The sequence below is a fragment of the Manacus vitellinus genome, unplaced genomic scaffold (assembly GCF_001715985.3).
Source record: "Manacus vitellinus isolate BGI_N305 unplaced genomic scaffold, ASM171598v3 scaffold_13_pilon, whole genome shotgun sequence".
Lineage (NCBI taxonomy): Eukaryota > Metazoa > Chordata > Aves > Passeriformes > Pipridae > Manacus > Manacus vitellinus.
In genome coordinates, this window is record NW_021938999.1 from 1,507,424 (window position 1) to 1,532,994 (window position 25,571).

At 39.1% G+C, this 25,571-nt stretch overlaps 1 protein-coding gene across 2 annotated transcripts in view; it reads right to left on the reverse strand.

Moving 5' to 3' along the window:
- Positions 1-25,081, reverse strand: part of AASS (aminoadipate-semialdehyde synthase) — a 28,685-nt gene extending 3,604 nt beyond the window's left edge. The window contains exons 1-23 of one of the 2 annotated variants that reach the window (XM_018067960.2): positions 25,009-25,081; positions 22,940-23,160; positions 21,696-21,872; positions 20,951-21,035; positions 20,168-20,235; positions 19,908-20,054; positions 18,860-18,938; positions 18,647-18,774; positions 18,326-18,474; positions 17,187-17,309; positions 16,926-17,037; positions 16,353-16,412; positions 16,192-16,259; positions 13,235-13,356; positions 10,320-10,449; positions 9,347-9,457; positions 7,950-8,058; positions 7,378-7,518; positions 5,507-5,674; positions 3,132-3,227; positions 1,215-1,330; positions 951-1,039; positions 456-632 (exon numbers count right to left, since the gene is read on the reverse strand). In XM_018067960.2, coding sequence (XP_017923449.2) covers positions 456-632; positions 951-1,039; positions 1,215-1,330; positions 3,132-3,227; positions 5,507-5,674; positions 7,378-7,518; positions 7,950-8,058; positions 9,347-9,457; positions 10,320-10,449; positions 13,235-13,356; positions 16,192-16,259; positions 16,353-16,412; positions 16,926-17,037; positions 17,187-17,309; positions 18,326-18,474; positions 18,647-18,774; positions 18,860-18,938; positions 19,908-20,054; positions 20,168-20,235; positions 20,951-21,035; positions 21,696-21,872; positions 22,940-23,152 — 2,668 coding nt within the window. In that variant the 5' untranslated portion in view covers positions 23,153-23,160; positions 25,009-25,081. Of the gene's footprint in view, positions 1-455; positions 633-950; positions 1,040-1,214; positions 1,331-3,131; positions 3,228-5,506; positions 5,675-7,377; positions 7,519-7,949; positions 8,059-9,346; positions 9,458-10,319; positions 10,450-13,234; positions 13,357-16,191; positions 16,260-16,352; positions 16,413-16,925; positions 17,038-17,186; positions 17,310-18,325; positions 18,475-18,646; positions 18,775-18,859; positions 18,939-19,907; positions 20,055-20,167; positions 20,236-20,950; positions 21,036-21,695; positions 21,873-22,939; positions 23,161-24,606; positions 24,662-25,008 lie in introns of those variants that run through there. The other variant, XM_018067958.2, reaches the window with a different exon arrangement.
- Positions 25,082-25,571: the final 490 nt, after the last annotated feature.

A 25,571-nucleotide genomic window follows, 5' to 3' on the forward strand; every position in this document is an offset into this window, starting at 1 on the left:
AATGTTCTAAAGATTAAATGCAAGAAGAGGGAAATAATATTATTTCTTTCAACACAGTAATGACTAGGAAGTTTTCTTGTTTATATATATACAACATGATCAGATAAGCTTCAAATTTTGTCAATCCCGAAACTAGCTAGTTTGTTCAGCACAGGTGTATGTTAACCTGTTTCACTGCGGCATAATCAATTGTAATTTATCATGCTAAAGGTTTCCTCTACACCAGTTTAAGATTAAATTGCTTAAAATCTTCATGGATTAAGTAGGAAATTAAGACTTGTCACTGAACAACCAAACATGCAGATTAAAAATTCCTGTAAAGAAGACAGGAAGATTCTGATAAATTTTAAAAAAATATACATGTATACACTTCAGAAACGCTATATATCTGCTTTTTACAGCAGAAAGATACAGAGGGTTGCAATACTGTTACTGAAGTCAGAATAGCCACTTACCATCTAGAACCATCTTCGCAGCAATAGCCGTGGGGTATCCTACTGTTTTAGCCATTGCAGAATGTCCTTTGTTATCTCCATAGACAACCAGATCAACAAATTTGTCTTCCAAATGACCAGAAGGATGCCTGAGACCTATTTCATTTCTCATAATAATCATATCTCTCTCTCCAGTACCTAAGAGAAAAGCGCACAAACTGTATTTCAGGTACATCAAGATGAGATTCCTGAGGAGCCAGGCACTACACATGGACAGCATGTGTATCAAGGAAGTGACTGAAGGCAAGGACTATTAAGGAGGACAGAATACTAAGATGAAACTGAAAACGTAACAGGGAGAGAAAAGGATAAATTGGAAAAGTAAAGAACATCACAATACATTAAAAACCCTAACATGAAGGTTTATTGATGAAGGTGAGCAAACTAATCTAACTATGGCTGACAAACAATATGAACTTGCTCCACTCAAACACATGAGAATAATTTCTCACATACCAAAGGGCAACTTCATCTCCATATGCTTTGCAAGAGCCCCCACAATGGAATCTGCTGCTGGAACTTGTTCATCTCCCAATAAACCTAGCCTGGCAGAAGAAATGAGAAAGGCTTAAATCATTGCCTATCAACAGCTTCATCTCAATTTTATAATTTCCAGCTTGTTCAGCATACCAGTTTAAGTCTCAACATGAACCAAAATGACTAGAATTGCAAACATTTTATTTTTTTTTAAAACATCAAAAATCACTGGAACATTTTTACCATTCTACTGCCTCCAGCTGACTTTTGTCCTTTTCCAGTTTGCTAAATACAGCTTCTTTAAGAACATGGTGCTCAACAGGAGACTTAATTCCAACCAGTTTGCACATGAGCTCTTTCTGCATTAAAAAAAAAAAAAAAAAACAGTTCATGAAGATATTTGTTCCCACCCCTTTTCAGTCAAGGTTTTCGGAACCCACTGCTCCACTAAGCTCAGTTAAAATTCAGGATTTCTGAATTCAGACAGGTTATGTGTAAGGGAAAGTGAGAAAGTGTGAAAATCTTAATCACGGCAGGTGAGAATAGGGCCTATCTTTTTGTAAAACACTTTGTACCCCACCCCTCAGCTGCTTCCCCCTATTTTTTAGTCTTATCAGTTCCTCTGGCAGTACAGAAAGAACATAGAAATCTGCATAAACAAGGAACAGTGGGAAGATGTTAGGATGAAAAAGAAGACACCTGGAGACTGCCAGTCAGGAACTTAAGGATATGATATCTTTCAGTTGGATTAGAAATGAAAAACGTCCCTCTCAAAATGAAGGAAACAGACTGATGAGATGAACAAGGCTCTGGAAATCCTGGAAGTATTACCAAAGAGCTTTCTTAAGATTTTTTTGTGTATCTGAAGGCCATTACTTAGATGCTAATTATTGCTTCCTTCATTCACAGCAAGACAGATAATAAAGAGAGCTATAAGCAAGATATGAAGCAAGAAAGAACTGCAGAGTCTCTTTAGAAGCTCAGGTTGGCCTGAGCTTCCCAGGCAGAGGAGATAAAGGGAAACTACCAAAATGTAAAACCTTGCTAAGTCAATGTTTGCAGTGAGAGTAATGAGTTTATAGTTATTTTCACAGATTACATAACACTGTATACTTATTCACTGAGGTTAGAAAGACTAGCCTCAAACTGAACCCTAAAATTCAAACTGGACAAAAATTATCAAAAAAAAAAGGTAATTCTCATATGGCTGTCCAAAAACTCCTTGAGTTTGGGAAAATGAGAACTACTGTAAGTTAGTCAGAGACAAGGAAGACTTTGCCCTCTTGACCTTCTGCTTTCTTGGTTCCGAGAACAATCAAGACATTCTTAACTGGAAATAATGACGTCATTGGAAAAATACTGTGTTGTCCTCAGACCATTACACAGCACAAGCCTGGTGTCTTTTTTCAGATTAGTGCTTAAAAAAGCACAAAGATGAAGACAGATCTGAATTTTGTTCACCTGAGTAATGAACAGTTATTCTCTCAGGGGCTTGCAAAAGGGAAGACAATTTTTCTCAGAAGGCAGACAAACAGACTTGGTAAGTAATAAGCTCTCTTTACCCCATATTGAAATATGAAATTCCCTGCTTTCTCCACAGAGCCAACCAAAATGTTGATTGTCAAACGTAACAGCAGCACATCAGAGTCATGCCTTGGCTGCGATAAAGATGAAGGCAACCAAAATCAAGACAGAAAAGCAGCATAACAGAAGACATAAAAAATGCTGTATGGAGTTTTAACAGAAAAATAATATTTTAATATACTCCTTTATGCACGATCTCTTATTTCTTGATGCCCTAAAACATACTTTTACACTGAAGATCATGTGCCAGTACTGATATGGACACTGCAAACTCACAGCGCTGAGGGCTAGACTCTGAGTAACAGAAAATTTAAGATAATTCATAAAGACATGGCCATGGTTTTGTCTAGCTAAGTCCTGAAAGCCCCCAATGTCAGAGATTCCAAAGTCTCTCAGGGAACCTGTTCCAGCACTATATTACATTCCTACTGAAGAAAGTCTTCGAATTTCCAGGAACAAAAATCGGAGAAGACCAGGATGCAATACAAGATTCAGAAATGCTAAGTACATCCAAGCCTAGCAGTAAGAAAACTATGGATAAAATAGAGGAAAGGCAGAGTAATCAGAGTAACTTACCCAGGTTAGAGGTGGTGTGGTTGAGCTTAGCAAAGGGTAAGGATCTGGGTTAATTAATCCTAGTTTTACAAAGCCTCCCATAGTTTTGGAGTATCCCTGAAATAAAAAAATAACATTGTTAAATATAATAAACACTAGAAAATGAGGTATTTCTCCTTCGTTTGAATGTAATGATAGACAAAACCATGGCAGTGTTGTGTTATTCTCTTGGCAAGTTAGCCACAAAAAGTCAGTGCCAGTGGGGTTACTGCCTTTTCCAGGCCCTCTCCACCCCTTCCCTACTTTTCAATACCCTCTTTAATGACTTATTCTGTCATAAATACTTCCATGGCAAGTACCATTGGTTCCTGAGATCAAAGGGCTCAGCTGGCCAGCACTAGTTCAAAGTCCAGCACATCATTATAGGCAGGGTTGTATCAGCCAGTTGGCCCATAAACAAGCTACTAAACAGAGAGCCCAATGCTGAACTCTGCTCACTCCAGTCTTACACCACTGTGATTGTATCACAGATCAAATCAGATATAATGATTTTAAAGATAAGAATCCTGTGTGTTTGTTTCTCTCCTTCAGGAATACCAGAGAGACTACCAGGATGGCAGTAGAATGGTATTTAAAAGGATTTGACAGCAGTGGAATGATACTGCAAAAGCAGCAATAGGTTGCACAATAAAAGAAGTCTCAATGGATTTCTGCTTACTTTTGTTTGTATCCCCTTAACACTGCCACACCTCTGCTGCATACCTGAAAACACTTACATGCAAGTGACTAGAAACACTAAAAAAGCAGAATGGTGGAAATAAAGCACTCTGAAAGAGGGCTAATTATAATTAGGAGCCACTTCCATCAGCACTGGGTTATCAGCTCAGATGGCCTTGCAGTGAGATCCTTCTGTGTGACACCTGTTTTTAAAGTGAGTCCATTATCTTTCCAAACCTATTCTTTAAAAGGCACTTTGAGAAGATGATTGCTTCTGCGCTGAACAGATTGCTTCCTGCTCTGCAGAACAGCAGCATGCGCAAAGGGCCAACAATACCTTCTGCCCTGCTCAGCACCACGTGCTGGGATGCAGGTACCACGCAGGTAGAGGTATGGCAAGCTCTTCCACACACCCCTACCAACATCACCCCAACCCAAAGTGCTTGGGCCTGCTTTGGGCATTAAGAAAGGAGCACAAACAATAGAAACAGCACTCTTGCAGCACACTGACAACCACTCGTCATGTCACTCTGACATTTTTGCAGTTCCTTGTGCTAACACTTTTACAAAAGAAAAAAATTTTACCAGGCACCAAATGGAAGAGTAGATACTGTCATATTAAGACTCCATTATGAGATAGATGCCTTCCACATATTTTTAGCTTCTGAACAAGAGATTGTATCTCGACTGACAATAAGAGAGCTAGTGCAATTTGTAACTCTTATTCTCCCACACTGGCCTTACATCTTCTTTTGTTAAGCAAACCTCTCTCCCTCCCAGAAATAAAGAAAAAATCCTGTTGTATTGCAACGAAGGAATTACGACAGAAAGGACATACACATTCCTCAGGCCGTGGACAAATAACAGTAACTTAAACCCTGGCATAAACCATCATTCCAAAGACATGTTATGACATCCATAAAAGCTTTGTCAAACCTTCAATATGGCTTTAGATTTATTCCTTCATAATGTATATTGACTGACAATATAATTTAAAAAAAGGAAATCTGAAAGAAAAAAGATTCTGTTTTGGTTCTGCTTTATGCACCTAACAAATGAAAGAAAAAGAGTTTATCAGCTAGAAGGCAAACACATTTATCTCTTAATATTTTACTTAGCTGGCCAAAACTATAAAGCTTCTGAAATTCAAGATGCCTAGTCACTTAATGAAAAACTTTCTCAGCTTCATGGAAAACCATAATTTTCTGGAAGATCTTTACATTATGTTTTTCATGGGAATATAACCATCAAAACTGTAAGTTCAAATTTTTATCAAATAAAGAGAATAGATCAGTTCTTAAAACCACTTAAACCATCACATAAACCCACCAGAATTACTTAATTTTTTTAAAATCTTCTATTGATCTGACACCAAATACAGAGCCAGAATAAAAAAACCCACAGATACAGACTATGCAAAGCCCACTGACTAGTTGCTTAAAATGAGTAAAACTTTTTTTCTTGTTTGCAACAAATACCTGTTAAATACAGCAAGTAAAGCTATATCAAAAAAAATGAGATACGTGCTTTGAGTTATCTCAACTGGAATAGTGAAGAGCTCATAAATAGCAAGTGCAGAGCTATAAAAGGCTGAGTTTTAAATACACAGTTTTCTTGAAATTACAACATTCATCTCTTGAGGAAAACAATAATTGCTAATAATAACACCAACAACTTACTTTGTATCTTAAGGTGCCTCTCAATAAAGTGCGAGCTGTCTGAATACCATATGGCTCAGCATATTTTGTACTATCTCTGTTAGGAAAACCTTCAAGATTTAATCCTGGGAAAAAATCCATTGGAGTGACAGAATCCAGTAATGCTCCTCCAGCTGGAATATTGATAATCTAAAGTTTTTGAAAGAGTAAATAAGCAAGTATGAATATACTTAATAATTAATATAATATTAAATAATTACTATAATATTAACAAGGGTAAATAAGCAAGTATTCTTTTGGGGCACTATTCAATTTATTTCAGAACACAAAAGATAAAGTATGCTCAAAAATAGAAGAAACATGCTTAGTGTTTCAGGTGCAAACAAAGGCCCAATCTAAATTGTGAAGGGAGACTCTGCCCCATATGCTCCCTGCTTTTTGGTCAAATCATTTATTATCTTGGGGTTTTTTATGCAGGAGGAGAAGGCAAATATAAACAGCATGGTGGGGGTGGTTTCTTCTCTTTTTAAAGATTAAAATAAAGATACGAAATTGCTGCCCATGTGTATCTTTACTTGAGGCTCAAAGCACAGAGAGAATACACTATTGAAGGGAAACAAAAAAAGACATTGACTAGGTCTATTATCACTCCCAGCCACAGCCTTGAACCCTGCTTCCTTCAAGCAGCTAATGCCCAGATCTGCTGTGCAGCATCAATGAAAACTCATTTTCTGACTTCTGAGCAAAGGGGCAAGGTATACTTCTAGAAGAAATACTAAAGCAATGAAGCCTGTAGCTATGCCAAAAGATCATCTTGTGTTTGCCAGACAAGACAGGTGTGTGAAAGAATCCTACACAATGGTCAGACAGATAAGTATTTAGTGGTAAGGAGAAAAAAATTGCAGAATTTACTGACAAGCTTTCCTAGAGCTCTCATAATGAATCATTCACATGCATGATCTAATTTTTCCCAGCAATAGGTAAACCCGATCAGAATTAAATCAGAAACATTTTCACATTTTCCATGAAACCCTTTTGTCTTAAACTTTTAACTATGTGGTTTTACTTTTTAAATAATGATCCAATGTACAGTCCTTGAATTTCTCCTTTCTTACAGTAGAGCACCAGAATGTCATGATAAAACATCTCAAAAGATTTCTAAGTTTTGCAGATAAAAGAGTTTAGGTAATTAGCTAAACTTTATAGTGGTTATTCAAGGCAGTATTGCAGTAACTACTCTGAGCAAGTGACAGTAGAAACACAGTAGTAGAAACAGGAACTGTGATAATGGCTTGCAGTAGCTTTGCACAAATCAGTTACAATCTTTCCATAAAACAGATGTAGTGCCATTTGAGAGGTTGCACAAACAGTAAAACAGATCATATATAAAACACATAAAAAACCACTTCACGAAACCCACTCAGTACTACAGGTTGCACCAAAAGAAAAAGAAATCAAGAATTCTGCTATACACTGCACAATTACAAAATGAAGCTGTTTGGTTTACAAACGTGACTAGATAGAAAAGCAAGTAGAAGGATGCACTCTCACCTTTGTTTCACAGGGCCAAAGACAGGGTAATTAAGTGGTAAAAGCAACACCCAACAGGTCTGGAAGTTGAACCCAGAAAACCAACTCCAATCCAGTGCTTTAGTTATTAGAACACCTTCCCTCCTTGCAATCAGTTTCCATGTAGTACGTAAGAATTAAGCTGATAGCAGTCAGTCACCATCATGCTCCAAATATGGTACTAAGTCATGTATGCAACTGGCTTAGGCACCTGACTGACACTGGCTTGAAAGTAAATAGCACCTTACAAATTACAATTCCCTTCTTAGCCCAATACCACCTTCTTTGTCTGGCTTTAAATAAAAATATTCACATTATTTCACCTCTCCATCTTTTAAATATGTGGCAGACTGAACTGTATTCAGCAACACTCCTTGTGGACTCCAGCTGAACTTGTATCTCAGAGGATTGTCAGAGTGCTCCGGAGCTGGCAGGCCACCGCAGAAAGAAGTGTAGGATATAACCTGTCAGATTTATCCACAGGAAAGAAACAGTGAAGACAAGACAGACCAGGACGCAAATGGCACAGAGCTACGCTGCAGAATCCCCATTAGTTCTTAAAATTTCTGTTGACATTATCCCCTAAATGGGCCAAATCAGAAGAACCTACAGTAAAAAGGGGAAAACAAAACAATTTCACTGAGCAACAGTGTCAAGCTGTCCCGCTGCAGACACTGTCCATAAAGGAGAGGAAACCAAAACATACATTGGGGCATGGACATCTTAGTTGAAAAAGCAAAATGTCCAGCATCTGTCACATATCAGTTACACATTAGTTGCTACCAAATTCCAAGCACCAGAAAAAGTAAAATGTCCAGAGTCTATTACACCTCAGCTGGAGTTAAAAAACCAACTTTACTAATAGAAATTTGGCAGAACTACCTGCTAACCTTACCGTAGCACCAACTTCTTTTGCCTTGTCAATGCATTCCATTGCCAACATATGGTCAAGACCAGGATCCAAACCCATTTCACTGACAACTGTAATACCAGCAGCTTCTACACTAAAAATAACAGAAACACAGAGCCGTCAGAATATTCATTATTACTGGCCTTTTATTCGGTAAATCTGTCCAACAAAGGCCTAGTGAATCTTCCCCACAGTAAATTCTGGTCTGTATGTGCAGCTTGTGGAAAATGAAAAAACCAAAAGCAGATGTTGAAACCTGAACAATGACAACTGTCTGAGAGCTTTCTAACTTTTGATTCTCTTACTTCACTGCAAGACCTAAGGGCTGGTGGAAAAAGAAATTCCTCACAGCTACTCCACATCCTGCACTCTCCTGGACAGTGCCATAATGCAGGAAGGTAGTAATGCAGAGGGCAGCACAGAGATAGTCCTAATTGTCCTGAAGAGGTCCTGCAGGTGAGAGGGGTTGAAAGGCCTACTTTCCCAAATTAAAAGTATTAGAGTTTTCTTTTTTTTTTTCTAATAGGTGCCGACACTCCCAGAGGAGCTCATTTATCACCACAAACTGAGGATTTATTTTATTTTCAGAATCACTTTGTGTTTTGATAAATGAGAAGTGCCTTTTCTTTTTTTTTTTTTCTGAAAGCATGCCATGACGTCAGCAAGAAGGGGGAGAGGGCCCCTAAATCTCCCTCCTTGTCTGCAACACTGGTTCTCTACCTGTCTAGCTTTTTCCGTTTTATCTTTTGTAAAGACACAGCATGTACAGTTCTCATCTCACTTGAATGTGCTTCAGATTTTCTGGTATCACGACTGAGAGGAGCACCTAGATGAAGCCCCATGCCAAAACAACTCCCAAGCACATAGTAAGTAGGACAACAGAAACATTACAATAGTTAGAGCTGTCACCAATTTGAGAATAATACAGTGTGCCTATCCAAAAGAAGGGCACGAAGAAGGAGATTACTGTAGATACAATAAGCCAAGAATGAGGTTTTTATTAGGGGAAGGCAAAGGAGGACAAACAAGCTTGCTGTTAGAATAGGACAGCCCAGCTGCTCAACTTGAACATCAGATGATCCTGACAGGTCTGAGGGGAGAGAAAAAGGAACATTAACATGAAATAAGACGATGCATCCAGGAAAGTACATTTCAGTGTTTAGAGCACTAGTATAATGAGGTTGGGGTATGCACTCATTGCTCCTCTCTGCCACATGCACCTTTGGGGAAAAGTACTCAGTCTTCCAGTACAGAAAGGAAAGGAGAAAAAAACACAGAAAACACTAATTCACACCAAGCATTGCAGGTGTAACAGCCTGCAAAATATTCAGAAAATGCTAAAAAAGAAAGCGAAACCAGGGAGATGCTACTGTCACACCTACCTCTCCTGGAGTTCTTTCATAGCTGGTGTTAAGTAGCTGGCTGTTACCAAGTTCACTTTGTTCTCAATACATTTCTTAGCAACAAAAGGATGTGCTGAATAAGGTAGCAAACTACAAATGAAGAATTATGCAACATCAAAATTCAACCAGTTACTTATGCTGTCACTAGAAAGACACTCACAAATGTTTTTCGTATGCCTACAAAAGAGCTCAAGTAATAGCTCAAAAAAACCAGTCATACCCTGAGCAGTTTCATACCTACATAATTGAAATACTACCCTATCAGGCCAGCATTGTTATATGCACTCAGAACAGGGCACCAAATAGTAGGGGAGTCATTCTTGAAACAGCATCTTTTGTCACACTTCTCTGTAAAATGCAAACCACTGACCTCTTTCCAAAGCCACCTTCTAAACAGGTACGGCTGCAAAACCACACCTGTGAAAGTTTGCATTACAAAGCTCTTGGTGAAGTACTTTGTGAAAAGCATGCTCTACATGGAATGAAAACAACACTCATGACATCCACGGCAAAAGAAACAGGAAGGTAAGGACTATGAAGTTATTTCCTTCCCTGTATCAATACCTGGAATTAATTCTTTCTTAATGGGATATTCAGGAGGAATGACCAAGGTGTCAGAATTTTGCCTCCTCTTGTGAACATGCACATTTGATCCCAGGGACACATATATTTGTGGATGCAACCGGCCCCTCACACAAATGCCTGTGGAAGGGAGTCCACGTAACTAGTGAACACTTCAGAAGAGATGTTGCAGACAAAACCCCTTCTAAAGTCCTGATGCCATGGTACACGAGAAGGCACTGGCCAGTTACAACTACTTACATTTATAAATACGACCCCAGTTCTTGGCCATTAAAAAAAAAGTTACTGTATTGATTTAGATCAGTCAACTAGGAAAAAGAAGCAGCATGACTTAGTTTTGAGCCTATCACGTTTTACACAGAATTCTGACCTGATCACGAGGTCATGTTTCTTCACCAGAGAGGACAGCTTTTCCTCACGCTTAAGGACATCCATATGAACTGAAGTAACATTGTTGTATTTTTTTGTCAGTTGCTCAAGTTGCTCCTTCATGACAGACACTGTTTTAAAAGTAAAATGCATAAACCGTTACCTAAAGACAAAGCTAAGTCCTAAGCACACCCATGTATAATTGCGCTATATTTCCCAAAGACAAACAGTTGCATGGATGTTTTCCTTCACTAATAGTTGAAGAGAAATCAGGTATAAAGCACTTTACTTCCCCTAAATAGTCAATCTTATTATCAATTGCCAGTGTCAAACCAGTTATAACTCAAGAATAAGAATCTACAAGGATTACTTACTCTCAGAAGTAAAGAACCACTCACTGCTAAATTGCGTAATGAGAACAGACTTGCAACTTACTAGCAGCTTTGTTGGAGTACTTGACAAAAGTTTTAGCTGCAGTTTTCCTATCAGCAGACTAAGTCAACACAAATTATTCACACAAAACCAGAAGTTATCTCCCTTCTTTTCCACTTTAATGAAATATTGTATTGCACTGACTCTTGAGGGAAGATTGCAGCAGAAAAATTGTATGCCCAATATGTTTTAAAAGTAAACCATGTTTGGATTAGCATCATCCTGCTGAAAAACAACCATTTTCAATTAGTGTAACAATTTATCCTGAGACCTAAAGTATTTTAGGTCACTATGTAGTACATATCTTTGCCTGGTTCTAAAATAGTAACTTCTCTAACCTGGCCAATTCAATTCAGAGGTGAAGTATTCAATCAGTTTTTGATGGTAGCATCTATTTCTGCAAAAGCTCAGACTACTTCACTGAAAAGCAAGAAGCTGACTAGAAGTCCAGGAGGGAAAAAAGCCTAAAAAGGAAAATTTATTTTTCTTTTTCAGGCTCTGTTTGGCTTAAGTGAGACAAGAAAACCTTAGCTAGTTTCAAGGTCTAGATGAACATGCAAGTTCAACACCGCTAACTAACAGATTTAGTAAATAAACACATGCTTAGAAAAACTTACTCCATCCCTCATTCTACATAGTCGTACATTTATAGATAAATATGGTTTAAAAAGAAATCTTTCAAACACTCCATTTTAATACACTTTAACAGAATTCCTATTTACAATGAAGAATAGTTTAATAGTTTAAAGCAAAAACAATTCACATCATTCACCACTTTTAATGTAACAAAGACAGAAGCATTATGCTTTAGCTTAGGTCAAATGTTACTAAAAGGCCCAGATTCAATCTGATTAGTTTTAATATTTCCCTATGGCTTACTCCTACCAATCATGCATACGATAATATTAAAACTAAAGGGGATAAATCCAGTGTTTGCCTGCCTTCACTTCCCTACCATTATAAGGAACGCAGAACTGAAAAAGAGATCCATGATAATGCAGCTAGTATTTGCCACATCTCGCTGGTTTCCTGCCCCATCTCACCATGGCTGCCAGCACAAAACAGAGGGAACTCAGCCAGGAATAAGGAGTGGCCAAAGAAGGAAGCAGGTGGGGCACAGGGTTATGGAGAATTAAAAGCATCTGTGCCCCTAAGTTAGGGCCTTATTTCCTTATGACCTTTCCACACTCAATGGGAAATAAAGATTGCTGGACTGTGATTCTCCGCACTCTACTAGTAAAATTGTGCTGAGAAAAAGTGCTAGGCAATATCATCCACAAATTCAAACTAAGAGAAGTTGATTACATGAAGGTTTCCCAATTAAGGTTTCCAACATTTGGATTTAAAGTGGTGAAGCCTGACAGTAGGAAACCAAACATGGCACTGTGATGTGCATTTCGCGCTTTCTGCACCTACTTGCCTCCTGTCAAATATTAAACAAGTAATATCTTTGTGTCTCTTTCCTTCCGAGTGTGAGCTGTAGAAATTGCATGTTTTTTAGCTACCCAGATAAGAGGCACCTGCTATGTTTGCTCAGTGCTTGGCAAAACACATCTTCCAGTTCACCTAGTTTCCCTTCCTGCTACTGTATTGCAGGAACTAGATGCAGCCTCTGTACTGATGAGGGGATGTTCACTGCACATTGCTGTAATCCTTCCCTGTTCACCACCTCAGGCAGTACTGATAACCAGAGTGCAGCTTTCCTAGAGTTCCCCACTTCTTCCTGGTAAATCTTCTCCCGGGGTTAAAAGTACTATGGTTATCACCATGAAGGGTACCAAAAGCAGCCAAGTATGAAAATAGCATGAAGGGAAAAACACAAGCCAAAGCAACAACAAAAATCAACAGAAATATAACTGTAAGTTTTAAGTGAAACCACTTCCCATTAAAGTATCTTTCAGGCAATACAGCCTTTGTTTTAAATCTGAAGTCACAGAATCAGGATAGTCATCATTAAGAGTACAGAAAACAGCTACTGAGATCCCCAGCCTGAAACATGCTACAGATAAAACCAAAACAGAGGAATAAAGAAGCAGGCATGTGGGGCTCATGGGAAGGTCAGAGAAGTTTTACCACCAGGGCACTGGTTATAAAAACAGCAGAGACTTCACTCATACAGATGTCCATAAAAACATTTTCATCTTCTTGTTGTTTGAGGCTGAAAACACAGCCAAACACCAGCTGACTAACTAGCTACAAAAACAATCCCAAGCCTCAAACAGGAAAAAATACCTCTAATTTCCCTACAGATTACACATGCAAACAGTAAACTTTTAATATGGCTATGTAATTTTCAAATCAATTATATAAACCCAAAATGCTCACAAAGCTACAAAATCCTTTTCTGCTGTGCATCATAACAAAGATTTTCTTTATCTGTTCTCAGTACAGCATCCATTTATTATTTATGAGAAAGGTTCTGCCACATTAGCAGGTTTCAGTAAGACACAATCTTGTAATGAAAATAAACAAATTCTTACGTACCAACTGTGATGCCAATGTTGGAATCTCTAGTGAGATATTCAAGTACAGGGCCAGAAACATAGCCCGATCCAAGCAATAAAACCCTCTTCTTTTCACCCATCTTTAGCGACTGAGCCTGTTCCCTAGAAGGTGTTACAGGCAAAATTAAAAACCACACAGAAGGAAACTGTAAGCTGCTAAGGTTAACAGAAGTATATTTTAGTAAGTCTACAAACCGAGAGCTCTATTCAGACCGAGAGTCGTTCCTAATTAACTGATCCAGCACCATTTAGTACTGCTTCCATTCTTCTGCTGCGTAACTTCTAATTTCTTTTCTCTAACATAAACATGACCAATCCAACAACATCTCTGCTGCTTCTTGAATTGTTAGTGGCTGTTCATCAAAATTTTCCTCAGTTGCATCTTTTCCAGTGGCCAAATTCCTGTAACCTGATCACGGGAGGACCACCAAGAACCTGATCACGGGAGGACCACCAAGCTGTCTATGTCATGCTGGGCTATCAGAAAGGGATTTCAGTCTCTATCTAGCTCCCTTTACATCACAGGTAACTCTTAAAGTACGCAAAACCATTCTGGTGAAAGTGTATTTTGTGTAAGTTATACTAGGCTCATATTAGTCCATCATAGGAACATGATACTCAATAAAAGTCAAATAAAAGTTAATGCCCAATTAAGAAATCATCATTGCAGACAAGGACTCAGATTTGAAAATCATCATACAGTGTTTCAACCAAACTACTAGTACTCTCATAAATAAATTTAAGTAGATCTCCTGATGACTTTCAATATAAAATATATTCACATCAGATTTTGCATTTTATTTGCCAACTAGAATAATTTAATGCTGCAGTTGTTTAAATATGCTCTCAGAAACACATAAATTATAGTAGGAAAACACATTTTGGTTGTTTATAATTATTTTTCCTTTTAGCTTAAATTTGCATTGTTGTAAAACTTTCTAATCTATCTAAATTATTACTATGGATTACTGTAAATTTTTACCTTCATAAAAGTTTTACAGATTTTATTCTTTTTATAGAAAGTCAAGTCATGATTTAATACATTCGCAGAAAGTCTTCTAAGCCCATCACCCAAGGACTTTCCTCCTCCTACTACCTATTCTAATAGAATATCTTCCACAGCTACACACTCGTGGGCAGGGCAAGAGAAAAATACTTTACCCTTTCGAGAGCAGAAGTGTCTAGAATGAGGTCACACTTGGACCAAACACAGCATGTCTATCCTAGGACAGTCAAAAATGTGAGCTGCCAAATGACTCATCAATTATGGGAACAGAATCTACATGGGTCCAGAAAAAAACATTTCAGACTATGCCTATTCTCTATATATGAGCTTAAATAATTCAGTTATGTTGATCTATGAACAAATAACAGTAATACTGGAGGCCCACATGGTGATATGCCATTGCAGCTGTGGATGGGAAACCAGTAGGAGTTAAGAAGCAAGTAAAGGTGTAAAGATGAAAATGAATTTGGTAAATCAAAATGCTTCTGCATTCTAGTGGTACCCAAGGCAGTTCAGCTCATACAGTCTGACTGTCCTATGTCTGAAATGCTCATGGACTTGAAAGGGTATTAGCAATTAGTCTAAATAGAGCCCTCAAAAACTGAACTGGACACAGCATCATACTATGTTACAGTAATAACAAGGCACATCATTCCTATAGGCTTTAAACAAGAGTCTATCTCTACCTAAACCATCACACCTCAAGCAGTAAAACCCTGCTTTCATCTGCATCATCCCCAAAGTTTGCAAAGTAAAGGAGGGTATTGTTAGCAGGTTCTGCTTTTCCAACAGGTAAGTGTACAATACCAATGAACAAATGAACATGACATACAATACACACACAGATCTGCAGAAATATAAAAAATCTACCCACAAAAACCCCCTTTGGAATGAAGTCTCCAGATTCTCAGGGTAGTTTGCACAAGACCATGCAAGGGATTATAGAGGAAGCAAAAAATTTAGATCATTAGGTTGTGTGAGGAATAAGAAAATTTGCTATTGAGACAATATCTTGAGGGGGTCTCTCAAATAGCACATAACAAAAATCACTCTGAACTGAAGCCTCTGAGAAGCAAACAGCATGTTACTTTGTGTGGAAAATGCACCTGTTCATGACCACAAATCTCAAAGTTCCCCAAGGAAAGTGGAGAGGTTTGGGATGCAGAAGTCAACACACTATGTTTTTAGTGCATAATGCATGCAGTGCTTATGGTCAGACCAATTTAAACTTTTATATCATGTACAGTGCAGCTCTCATTGACCATGAACGTGAAGCCAGAGGTCAAATTAACATTTTTCATAGGTAAATTATAGATGCTTGTTAATAGCAGGGAGCAAGGGGAAGGGAAGGGACGTCCATGTTGTTTATGTTTTTGTTAGCTTAATCCACTCAATGCTACCACTGGCAGATAACTACTGAGACAGGGTTTGGACGAAGTGGTAGCTAAAGTTGTAGCTGCAGGAATACAGTGAAAATCTGAGAGTCTCACAGAATCTCCTGAGTACATTCAGTCACAGAACAACACTACACAGCACAGCACTTGAGCCATACAAGATGTAACTAGATTCAAGGTATATTTAAGAGCCTTTTGCTTTCAGCCATTCCTTTCAAATGACTATATGTTACATCCATTTCAAAAGGACGAGTTACAGAGTAATACCGGCATGTGGCTGTTTTCTGCCTCTCTCTGGTAAAAAAGTTTTCATAACTCAAGAAAGAGAAAAATGATATCTTTCTCAACTTCAATATAAGTTATCAACACATGTTAATGATTTGGGCAATGTGCATGAAGAAGTAGGGAAATCATCAAGCATCAAATTTAGACACAGTGCAATATAGATGTATTCCACTAAACCACAAGAGTAAATAAATACAAAAGAGGAGACAGAATGCAGAAAGGGGGGGGGGGGTGTAAAAAGCTATACATTACCTGCTCTCTCTCAGTTTCTGGATATATTGATACTTAGGTGTCAGTGAGCCATTGGATGCAATCACTGCCTGAAAGTGTATGAAACAAATTTTGAGGGGTTTATGTATCTATGTATTTCAAAGCAGAAGAAGACAAGAAGAGCGCCAAATTGAAAAACTTACATCTCGAACAACAGGTGAGTAATTCTGTTTTTCAAGAGGTTCTGAGCCTTCTGATGACAGCTGTGGAGATAAGTTATTTCAAATCAGGTCATTTATTACACATTACATTTTCAAAATAAAACATCAAGATTTCAAGCAACATTTAAATGCATGCAACAATACCAATATCTTATAAATTTGAAATTCTTCTGGCCATACTCATGTCACTTGACTTTTAGGAAAATACAGGAATTCAAACAGCAGTCTGACTGTAAGTGAATGTTGAGTGCCCAAGAAAATCAGACTTAGACATTTACTGCAGGGTCCAGAAGCAATGAACTACCTGCCAGAGCCTGTTTCCTGCCTACAGAAAGTGTACTTGACAAATCCCTAAGACATCCAGGTCATTAATGTCTCGTTCATATTGTGTTTGAAAGGATTGACTTCAAAACCTTTTTTCTTTTTTTGAAGTACAATGTCAGTTATGTTCTACAGCAGATTCCATTTGAATGTATACAGGAGACCAGAAAAGTAACAAACAACCAGACCAAAGTGCAAGTCTTTTACCTTCTTGTTGGACACATAAGACCTTACCATCTCTTCAATATATGGGAAAAGCATATCGCCAAAGTACTCTGTTGCTTCTATAGGAAGCTGAGCTGGCAGATTGTCAATGGAACACATTAGAATCCCCGAGCCTTCAACACTGAAAGAGAGAACACAGCTCTTCTAAACTACTTCTCAGTACCTGAAAGGTACCACCTTTCAGAAGTGTTCTAAGCACATGATTTTTCAATATAATATTTCACTGTAAAAATTACATTGGAAAGCAATAATAAGTAAGGGCTCTCCCACCTGTCATGAGTGATATGCTGGTCAGCATCATACATACAAAATGGATTCTCAATTGTTGTACACTCTGTCATAAATTCTATAGATCCTCCAGTGTCTGCTGAAATGTCACATATTGCCAGAAGTCTAAGTGATTAAACAAAAAAGACAATGGAATACAGCATTATACGAATTACTAAGAAAGATAGGTATAAAAGGCCACAAGTGAACAGGAAATAAAAGAAATGTGAGAAAATGTATCTGACTTGTAGCTTCATTCATCTTAACCAATTTAGAAGTCAACAAAACACAAACAATGATATCTGGAAATGTAATGGAAATCTGGCCCTACTGTAGTCATCAGATTTGCATTCACATCAACAGCACTCATATTTCATGTGTAACTTCTCAAAGACTGGGAGAATCTGTTCATCCACCATTTTTTCTCTCTACTCCATGTACTGCCAACACCTCTCATTCATTATCCACCTGCCAAATCCCTCGAGCTGTCTCTGAGAAAGAAAGGCATCAAGAGTGGGCAGACAAGAGACAAAGACACGATTCCTCACCAGAATACATTTATATGTCCTCCCCAATTCCATGACTGAGCCAGTCTCCCAAAGAACTATTACACAGGGCTATTAGACAAAGGGTGGCTCTCATCCCCAGTGAAAGGAGATTAACCCTTGATTTGCACCCCACACTCCAGTCTCAGGTTTGTGAACATTTCCACTATCTGCTGCAGAAATAAGAGGTGTTAAGGAACAGTTGATTGGACTTGTACAAGCTAAATGACATGGTAGGAAGAACTTTCCCAAAAACTCTGCTTGGGCAGAGAAACTTCTAGCAATATTGGAGCAGTAGGTACATTCCCAGATACCACACTGTTTATATTGGATTATGTACGCAGATCAAGGGCAGAACTATCTCTGCAGAAAGACAGCTGATGCCTGCGAATCATTTGTACTATGATGTTTTCAAAAACTCCAAACTGTGAAAACAAGACTGCAAAGCACAAAAGAACAAAAGCACAGTCAATGGGGCACTGTAAAACATGCAAGAGGAACAATGTAAGAAACATAATAATTTACTAGAAACTGTGGTGAAATTGCCTAACATTACAACTTAATCATGGTGCTGCATGATGAAATGAGGTGTCTTACTTGTGTGGTAACTCAGGACAGCCCTCTGTTGAACCATCAGCAGATATAACTGGCACCAGCAGCTTCTGAGCATCCTGTCGACTTAGCAAGCGAGGAGTATGTTGCTCCCAGTATATGCCATTAATTAAACAAGTTGTGTAGGGTGCAACCTGTAAAGAAAATTACAGATGCCTGATGTTCTTATTTAGTACTTTAAGAATCTGAAAGCCCCCGGTCTAGTATTTTAAGTTAATGTTCTCTCAAATGATGAATATGCAAAAGTTTAGTAACTACTAACACTCTCTGGAAAACCTTTCATAAAAGAACACAAGAGATGCTCACATCAATATGAAAGCGAGAAGTGTAATTTTCTGGATGTTTTTCGTAGTCTACTGGATCATATATTCCATCATGTTTTCTTACAAGATGATGGTGACGACTTAACACTGTCCCATAGACTTTTCTGAGGTCTGAAGTTAAAAAAAAATAAAATAGCTGTTATACTTGCACAAAAAGGGTTCCAGTGTTTTCAAACACTTTATTGTCACAGCATACCTCCAGATCTGGAAACTTCCTTTAATTCATGTGGTTCCACAAACTCACATGGGAGGGCATTGAACATTTCTTGAGCGCCCTGAAACCATGAAGTATGATTTAGAATAAGCAGAACATAAATGTAATGTAACACCACTTATTTGGTATTTGAAAACATATATAAAAATGTCACACACAGTTTGACAGTCCTGACAGAGAACATCTTCAGAGATGGACACAGTGTTTAACATACACCCCTGCTTACCCAAAACCAAGCTGCCAAGGAAGCAAGAAATTTACATCATTCCACACTACTGCAGACTGCCTAATACACAATCCAATGCCTGGTTCATGCTTCTAATGGCTGAGCTGGGAGGCCTCAACTCAGCCACAACAGATAGCTTAACTGCACTCTGAGGAGCAGTTTCTCTTTAGGGAAGACCTCTGAAGCCACTCCTCATCAACCAGGCCAAGAACTACCACATGACTTCCCCAGTGAGCTGTGATCACAAACATAAGCCTTTCAAACACACCATCTTTTTGTGTAGAAAGAATGCATTTATGTGGTCAGTGATTTCACTTTATAGATGGAGCCTTGTTAACTGATCTTTGTTGCCAAAGCCAGGAATAAGCCTTTTCCCCATGTCACAGAAAATAGCTCTAAAGTCCACCAAGCCAATTCAATGCTATACAGATATAAAAACTCAACAAATATTAGAAAAAATAACTCTTTCCCCCATACTTTATTAGGGTGCTTCAACATACCTTGTGAGACCAGAGTCAACAGTGGGAAGAAAGTGAGACAGAAATCATGCAGGGGGGAAAGGAGAGAGAAGCAGTAAGATTTAATCCATTTTTTATGATAAGAAGTTAGTGTGTCAGCCTTGTCAGGCATGATCTCACCTTAAACATTTTAGTCTATGTTACTTAAAAATTCTTGCTAGAAAAGGAAAATGTGAAGTCCGAGCAATCAAAACGAACCCATCAGCCCATTTAACCTGACACTTATCAAATGCCAAGGATTTCTATTAACAATAATATAGCATTTCATTTTGAAGACAATTCTTACCTTAGAAACATTACCAGTGCCTGTAAACACAAATGTTAAGGGCCCCACTGACTTTGGCATCAATCCCAGTGATATTTCATATCCAGCATCCCGTACTGCCTGCACAGCCTGACTGCTATTCCTGTAGTTGTGTGCCATCCCAATGTGCTGAAATCAAAGGCACAGAACCATCAAGATATTTTCCACATTCAAATACAGATAATTAGCAGATGCCCAAATGTCATTTTGCTAAAGACAAAAATATACACATATACTCTTACCATGAAGGGAGTGTGATGTCCCAGGGCTAAAAATCGTAAACCCAATCCATGTAGAATGTTGATCATTCCTGTTGTTAAAAAAAAAAATAAAAATCAGACCATCAGTGTTACTTACGAGTATGCAGTTAGAAACTGAAGAGACTGACTGAAGCCTAAAATCATCCTGGATCTTTTTCCCATGTTTTAATGCTATACTTCTAAAGAAAGTCTAATAAAACCAGAGGAGAAATTCAGTAGCAGCCCGTGACCTTAAACCTGCTCTTGGTCCACTTTATGCATTTCAGCACCATTTAATACTCAGATATACTTTTATGAGATGCATCCACATCACCAGATTCCAAAGGAGATAAGAGTCTTCTGAAGAAACAGAGTTAACGTTCAGTAGAAAGGAATGAGAACCATGCCCCACAAAAATAAGTGTAAATGTATATCAGAGTGACAAACATGCTGTTAAAGCTCTCAGGACTGACAGCAGCCTTTTTTTCCCAAAAAACCTAGTAAGTTGATCTCTTGGTATTTCATCTGCTTCAGATTAGTTCAGTGGACAAACAGGACTTCAAGACAACATAAAATATCAGATTTGTCAGGAATCCACAGGACTATTTGACATGTAGTCTCATGAAAGGAGGAGGAACAAATCAGAGTGGAAAAAAGTTGTTAAAAGCAAGAATTAAAAATGTAATTAAAAACACACTGCAAGCCTCAACTTTTAGGAAACAGAGCAACCAGAAGTATTACAAGAAGTTACTTGTTGCAAGCCTGCCTTTACTTTATGCACTATACCTGCTACACCGGCCCACTTTCCAAAGGCCACAACTCGCATTCCTTTATGATCAACCATTTTTTCATAGTCAAACAGTCGAATTTCCTGAAAATACACAGTAAACTGAGTATCAAATTTTTCAGTGAATGCAGTCAGTGGCACATTGCTCTCCCAGGAACTACCTTTTCACATGCTTTTGTCATCCTTCATGATAGAGGTTGATGGGTAATATAAGAAAGGCAACTAAATCATAACAAGATTTAAGTATAAAAATAAAAACATAATGGTTGTGTTGAATTCTTATTTTAAAGAATCTCTGCACTTCCCGTGCCCTCTGGCACGGAGCTTGCCAATGTGCCACTCCAGATGCTGCAGGCCCATTCATATCCTCTGCCAAAGGACTGCTCTTTTCTGAGTGAACTGTCTGCCTTCCTCTGTAATGACCAATACACACTCCAGCTTAGTAACTTTCCAACAACTCTTATTGCTCAGATAGAAAGAGCCTCTCTTGAGCACACCATGCTCACAACTCACCTGCCTTATGTGCATGAACAGAGTAACACTGCAAGCACAAGATTCTCTGAGCAAGAAATACTCAGCTCCAGGAAAGGATACTAAAAACAGTCTTCATTAGCCAAATGACTACTGGAACACGCGTCCTGAAAGTAAGTGGACTAGGTAGCAAGCTCCTGATCACACTGAAGCACCAGGTTCAGTTTCCACCTCATAATAACTGTCAAGGGTCTTTACTATGGCACAATTTACCTGTCTTAAAATCTCATCCAAAAGGGGCATGTTTGCCTCTTGGGCTTTAATAGTGTGAGAGAAGAAGGCATAGTTCTTTTTAGGGATTAATTTTTCCTCTGGAGGTCTCTTCACACCTATTATCAGAGAAGCCTCAGAAATATCTTCTTGAATAATGGCACCTGCTTTGATGTACTCCTAGGAAAGAGAAAAATCAAAGTAAATTTTTCTGGGCTTTTTCATATTCAGATCTCAGCAACTAAAACAGAGGAAAAGTTGATAATTTTACAAAGCATAAACAAGTAACTGCATGTGCTATACTCATAAATCTCTTTGATAAAGAGGTATCAAGTATCAAATTGAAATACCATGCTATTATCCTATTATACAAGGCCAAAACATAATTATGTGTAATTAAAATCCTTCATCTTAAATGTAAAAAATACTACGAAAATGATATTTTACTAAATTTAAAGTATCCTGTAGCACTGCAATAATGAAGAGTCTTTTATAATGTGCTGAAATACTTGGAAATAATTTAGAGAAATATGACAAATTAATCTGAAGACTGATGACACATGATTTTATAAAATTGTATAAGGCTAAGTCCAAGCTGAAGAGCAACTTCTGAAGGAATATTTTTGCATAGTATGATCTGTGCTTTGGTGAAAACTAGCACTGTGCCTTAATTAAAAGGTGATATGTGCAAGTGATCACTAATTCCCTACTTATGTTTCAATTTTTGTTTTCTCAGATATCTTACAACAGAGTATTACCGCTGCTACAAGAACTGTAAAAGCTCTCTGTCCTCAAGTTCAAGAAAAAAACCCCTCTCTTCTCATTTTACATGAGGAATGGGATTGAAGCAAGAACAGGATTCACCAAATTTGTTCTTTTAAAAAAAATGAGGTTTTTTAGAGCTGTTGCCTTCGTACAAACACAAGACAAAAGCACCAATATTAAATGAATTCCCAAGTTTCTACTTCAAGAACAACTAGAACGTCTATGGAGATTGATGACAGGACAAGAAATCAATAAAAACAACTCCAAAACCCCACCACTCTGTCAACATTATATTAAAAGGCTAAACAAACTACTCCTTTTTCTTTCTACTAGCACATAATTACTCCTCATTTAACAACGTTTACATGTTTATGTTTTATTTCTTTATATGTTTTCTCATTAATAGCCTCTATTATTTTTCCTGTACTATGGTTAATAACTGAACTATGGTTTTCCTTCTCACTCTCAAAATGGGACCTTACCTTTTCATGGATGGCTCTCCGGTTTGACGGCTGCACCAAGACCTTATATCCCATCTTTGTCAACTCCTTAACATGTTTTGGTGCTAGAGGTGCTCTTCTTTCCCATGCATTAACATCTTCCCTCCTGATTGCCAGCACAGACTTACGATGATGCCAACACTTAGTATGGTGGAACATGCACCTACCATTTGTGTGACTAAAGGCTCGGAGCATTGTAAAGCCTGATGGCAGCAAAGACAAAGTAATAAAATAATACATGTACATGTATGATTCAAATATTTTTTTGTGCAAAAATTCTGGTCTCCTTTAGCATCTGCTGTAAAACATAAACCAGATACTTTATACTCTATTTACACCCTACTTTTGTGAGACATGAATTTACTTTCAGTGTGCTTTGTTGCATCTTGGTCTGGTGGGGTGTCCTTACAGACAAATTTTCAATTTCACTAATTGTTTTTACTACTGCAAAGGAAGGCTTTTAATGTGTTCAATTCATCAAGTTTTTAATTACAAGGCTTAAAAAGAATGCTGGAAACTTAAAGTTACCAATTATATTGGTACCATAATATGCCACCATAACATGCAAAGGTCAAATACTTATCAAAGGCTTGTATCACAAACAGTCAGAAGTAACAACCACACAGAAAGAAAGCAGGACACAGGCTATAATGCATGCAGTTGATTAAAAGAGAAAACCCAATATGTAAGACCAACACTAAGTATTTTTACATAACTAATTCTTACATGAGCCAAAAATGGAAAACAAGATCAAGACCTTAACTATTGCTCAGCAGTCACCATATGTGTGCCCAGGAGCCCTAATACAAATTTTATGCAAAATGGAAAACCTTCATTAGGATGGATTCCCATGCAGAGGAATATCCTTTTATTTTCTGTCTCCTCCTCTTCACTACCAGTGAAACATATGTGCCACTACTTAGCTCTGCTGTAAATAGCAGGGACTCTGCTCAGGTCCAGCACCAAATATCCAGGAGCCTAAGGACTTAAAATACTTATGCAATTAAAAGATGTGGATGTCAAAGATAGAGGCTTCAAAAATGTGAACTTTGTTTCCAACTCAATCTTAACTGATAATTACATTAATCTCTGTATCCAAATCGCTTGGAAAATCCTGTTCGTCCTCATGCCTCAAATTTGTAAAATCTCTATACACCTGAAGATTTAAGAGGTCCTATTTAACTCCAGGCTTGCTGAAACAGAAAAACTGGCACACAAAGGAAGGCATGAACAGAGGTACAGAGTCATCTACATTAGCTCCAAGTGTGGTCTTCCTAGGATTGCTAGATATGTCTACCAGCAGAGGTTACCATACAGAAGTTGGAGTTATTTTGTGACACTGCTTTTCAGCATAATAGGAGGATCCTCAAAAAGCATGTCAATACCTCTCAAAAACGAGGAAGCCTTGACATGCCATGTCACTGTAACTGCACACTAAAATGTAACAATAAGAGTAGCTTATAATCAACACACTGCATCTCATACCCAAACTTGCAGTGAAGCAAATTTCCCGCACACAGAGGCGTCCCACAAGAATAGAAGCGCCTCTTTTCAGCGGGAGTGCACTGCCCTGCCCTGAGACAGTGGGAGTCGGGGCAGTGAGCAAACAGCCGGGTGACCTCTGGCAGGCCAGAAGCTCGTCTACATACCTCCCGGTGTGTGCTCAGGCTCAACCACAGAGATACCCATATCCCGTAGTAAAAGTGAAAGTAACTTCAGCATTCCAAGCCTGCAGCGCTGGGGAACTCTCCCCGGCCTCCCCAGCACGCCGGGTGACGGCGGGGCCGCAGCGCCCGTGCCGGGTGCGCTTCACATCACTCCGAGCATCACTGGGGCTGAGCCAGCGCCGAGTAGCACAGCGAGGGGCCTCCCGCCAGCAGGGACCACGCGTGGGACGGAAACAAATCCCACGGAGAGCGGCAGGGAAAGGCAAGGGAGCGGACTCGGGCAGCGGGAGAAGCGGTGTGAGAGGGCGGCACCGGTCGCGGGAGGGCGGCAGGCACCGGGAAGCGCTCGCTGACACCGGGAGCGCCAGGCAGCGCCGTACCTACCTCGGGCAGCGGGGCAGCGGGAGGCACGGCCGGACAGTCCCGACCCCTCCTCCGGCCGATGTCCAGCGGCGCCACCGCCCCGCGCGGCAGCCAACCGCGAGCCGGCCGCGGGATACACCTCCCGCACCGCCAATGGCCGGGACACGGCGGCGTCATTTTCGCCGCAGCCACGCCCGCCCGGCGCCCCCCGTTCCTGCAAGGCCCAGCGCTTCAAGGAAATGCATGGAGAGGTAAGATATTTACGGGAACTGAGCAGGAACCATGCCGGCAGCTCGGAGGAACATGCCGAGGAGTAGGAGGCGCTGCGCCTGAACTTAATGCTGCTCAGATCATGCTAGGAGGAAGCATTGTGCCTGAACTTAATGCTGCTCGGAAAGAAGAGGACTTCTTTTGCCAAGAGTGTCAGCTGTGAACATTCCCTGGGACTTTGGAACCTTTGCCAGGCCATGTACCTTTCAAATGGGAATGTTACACAGATACCCTCCCCTATGTTGCATATTCTGGTTTGGCCACTAACCAAATGCTTCGAGCACTCTACTAGTAACTTGAGGACTGTTTTGAAA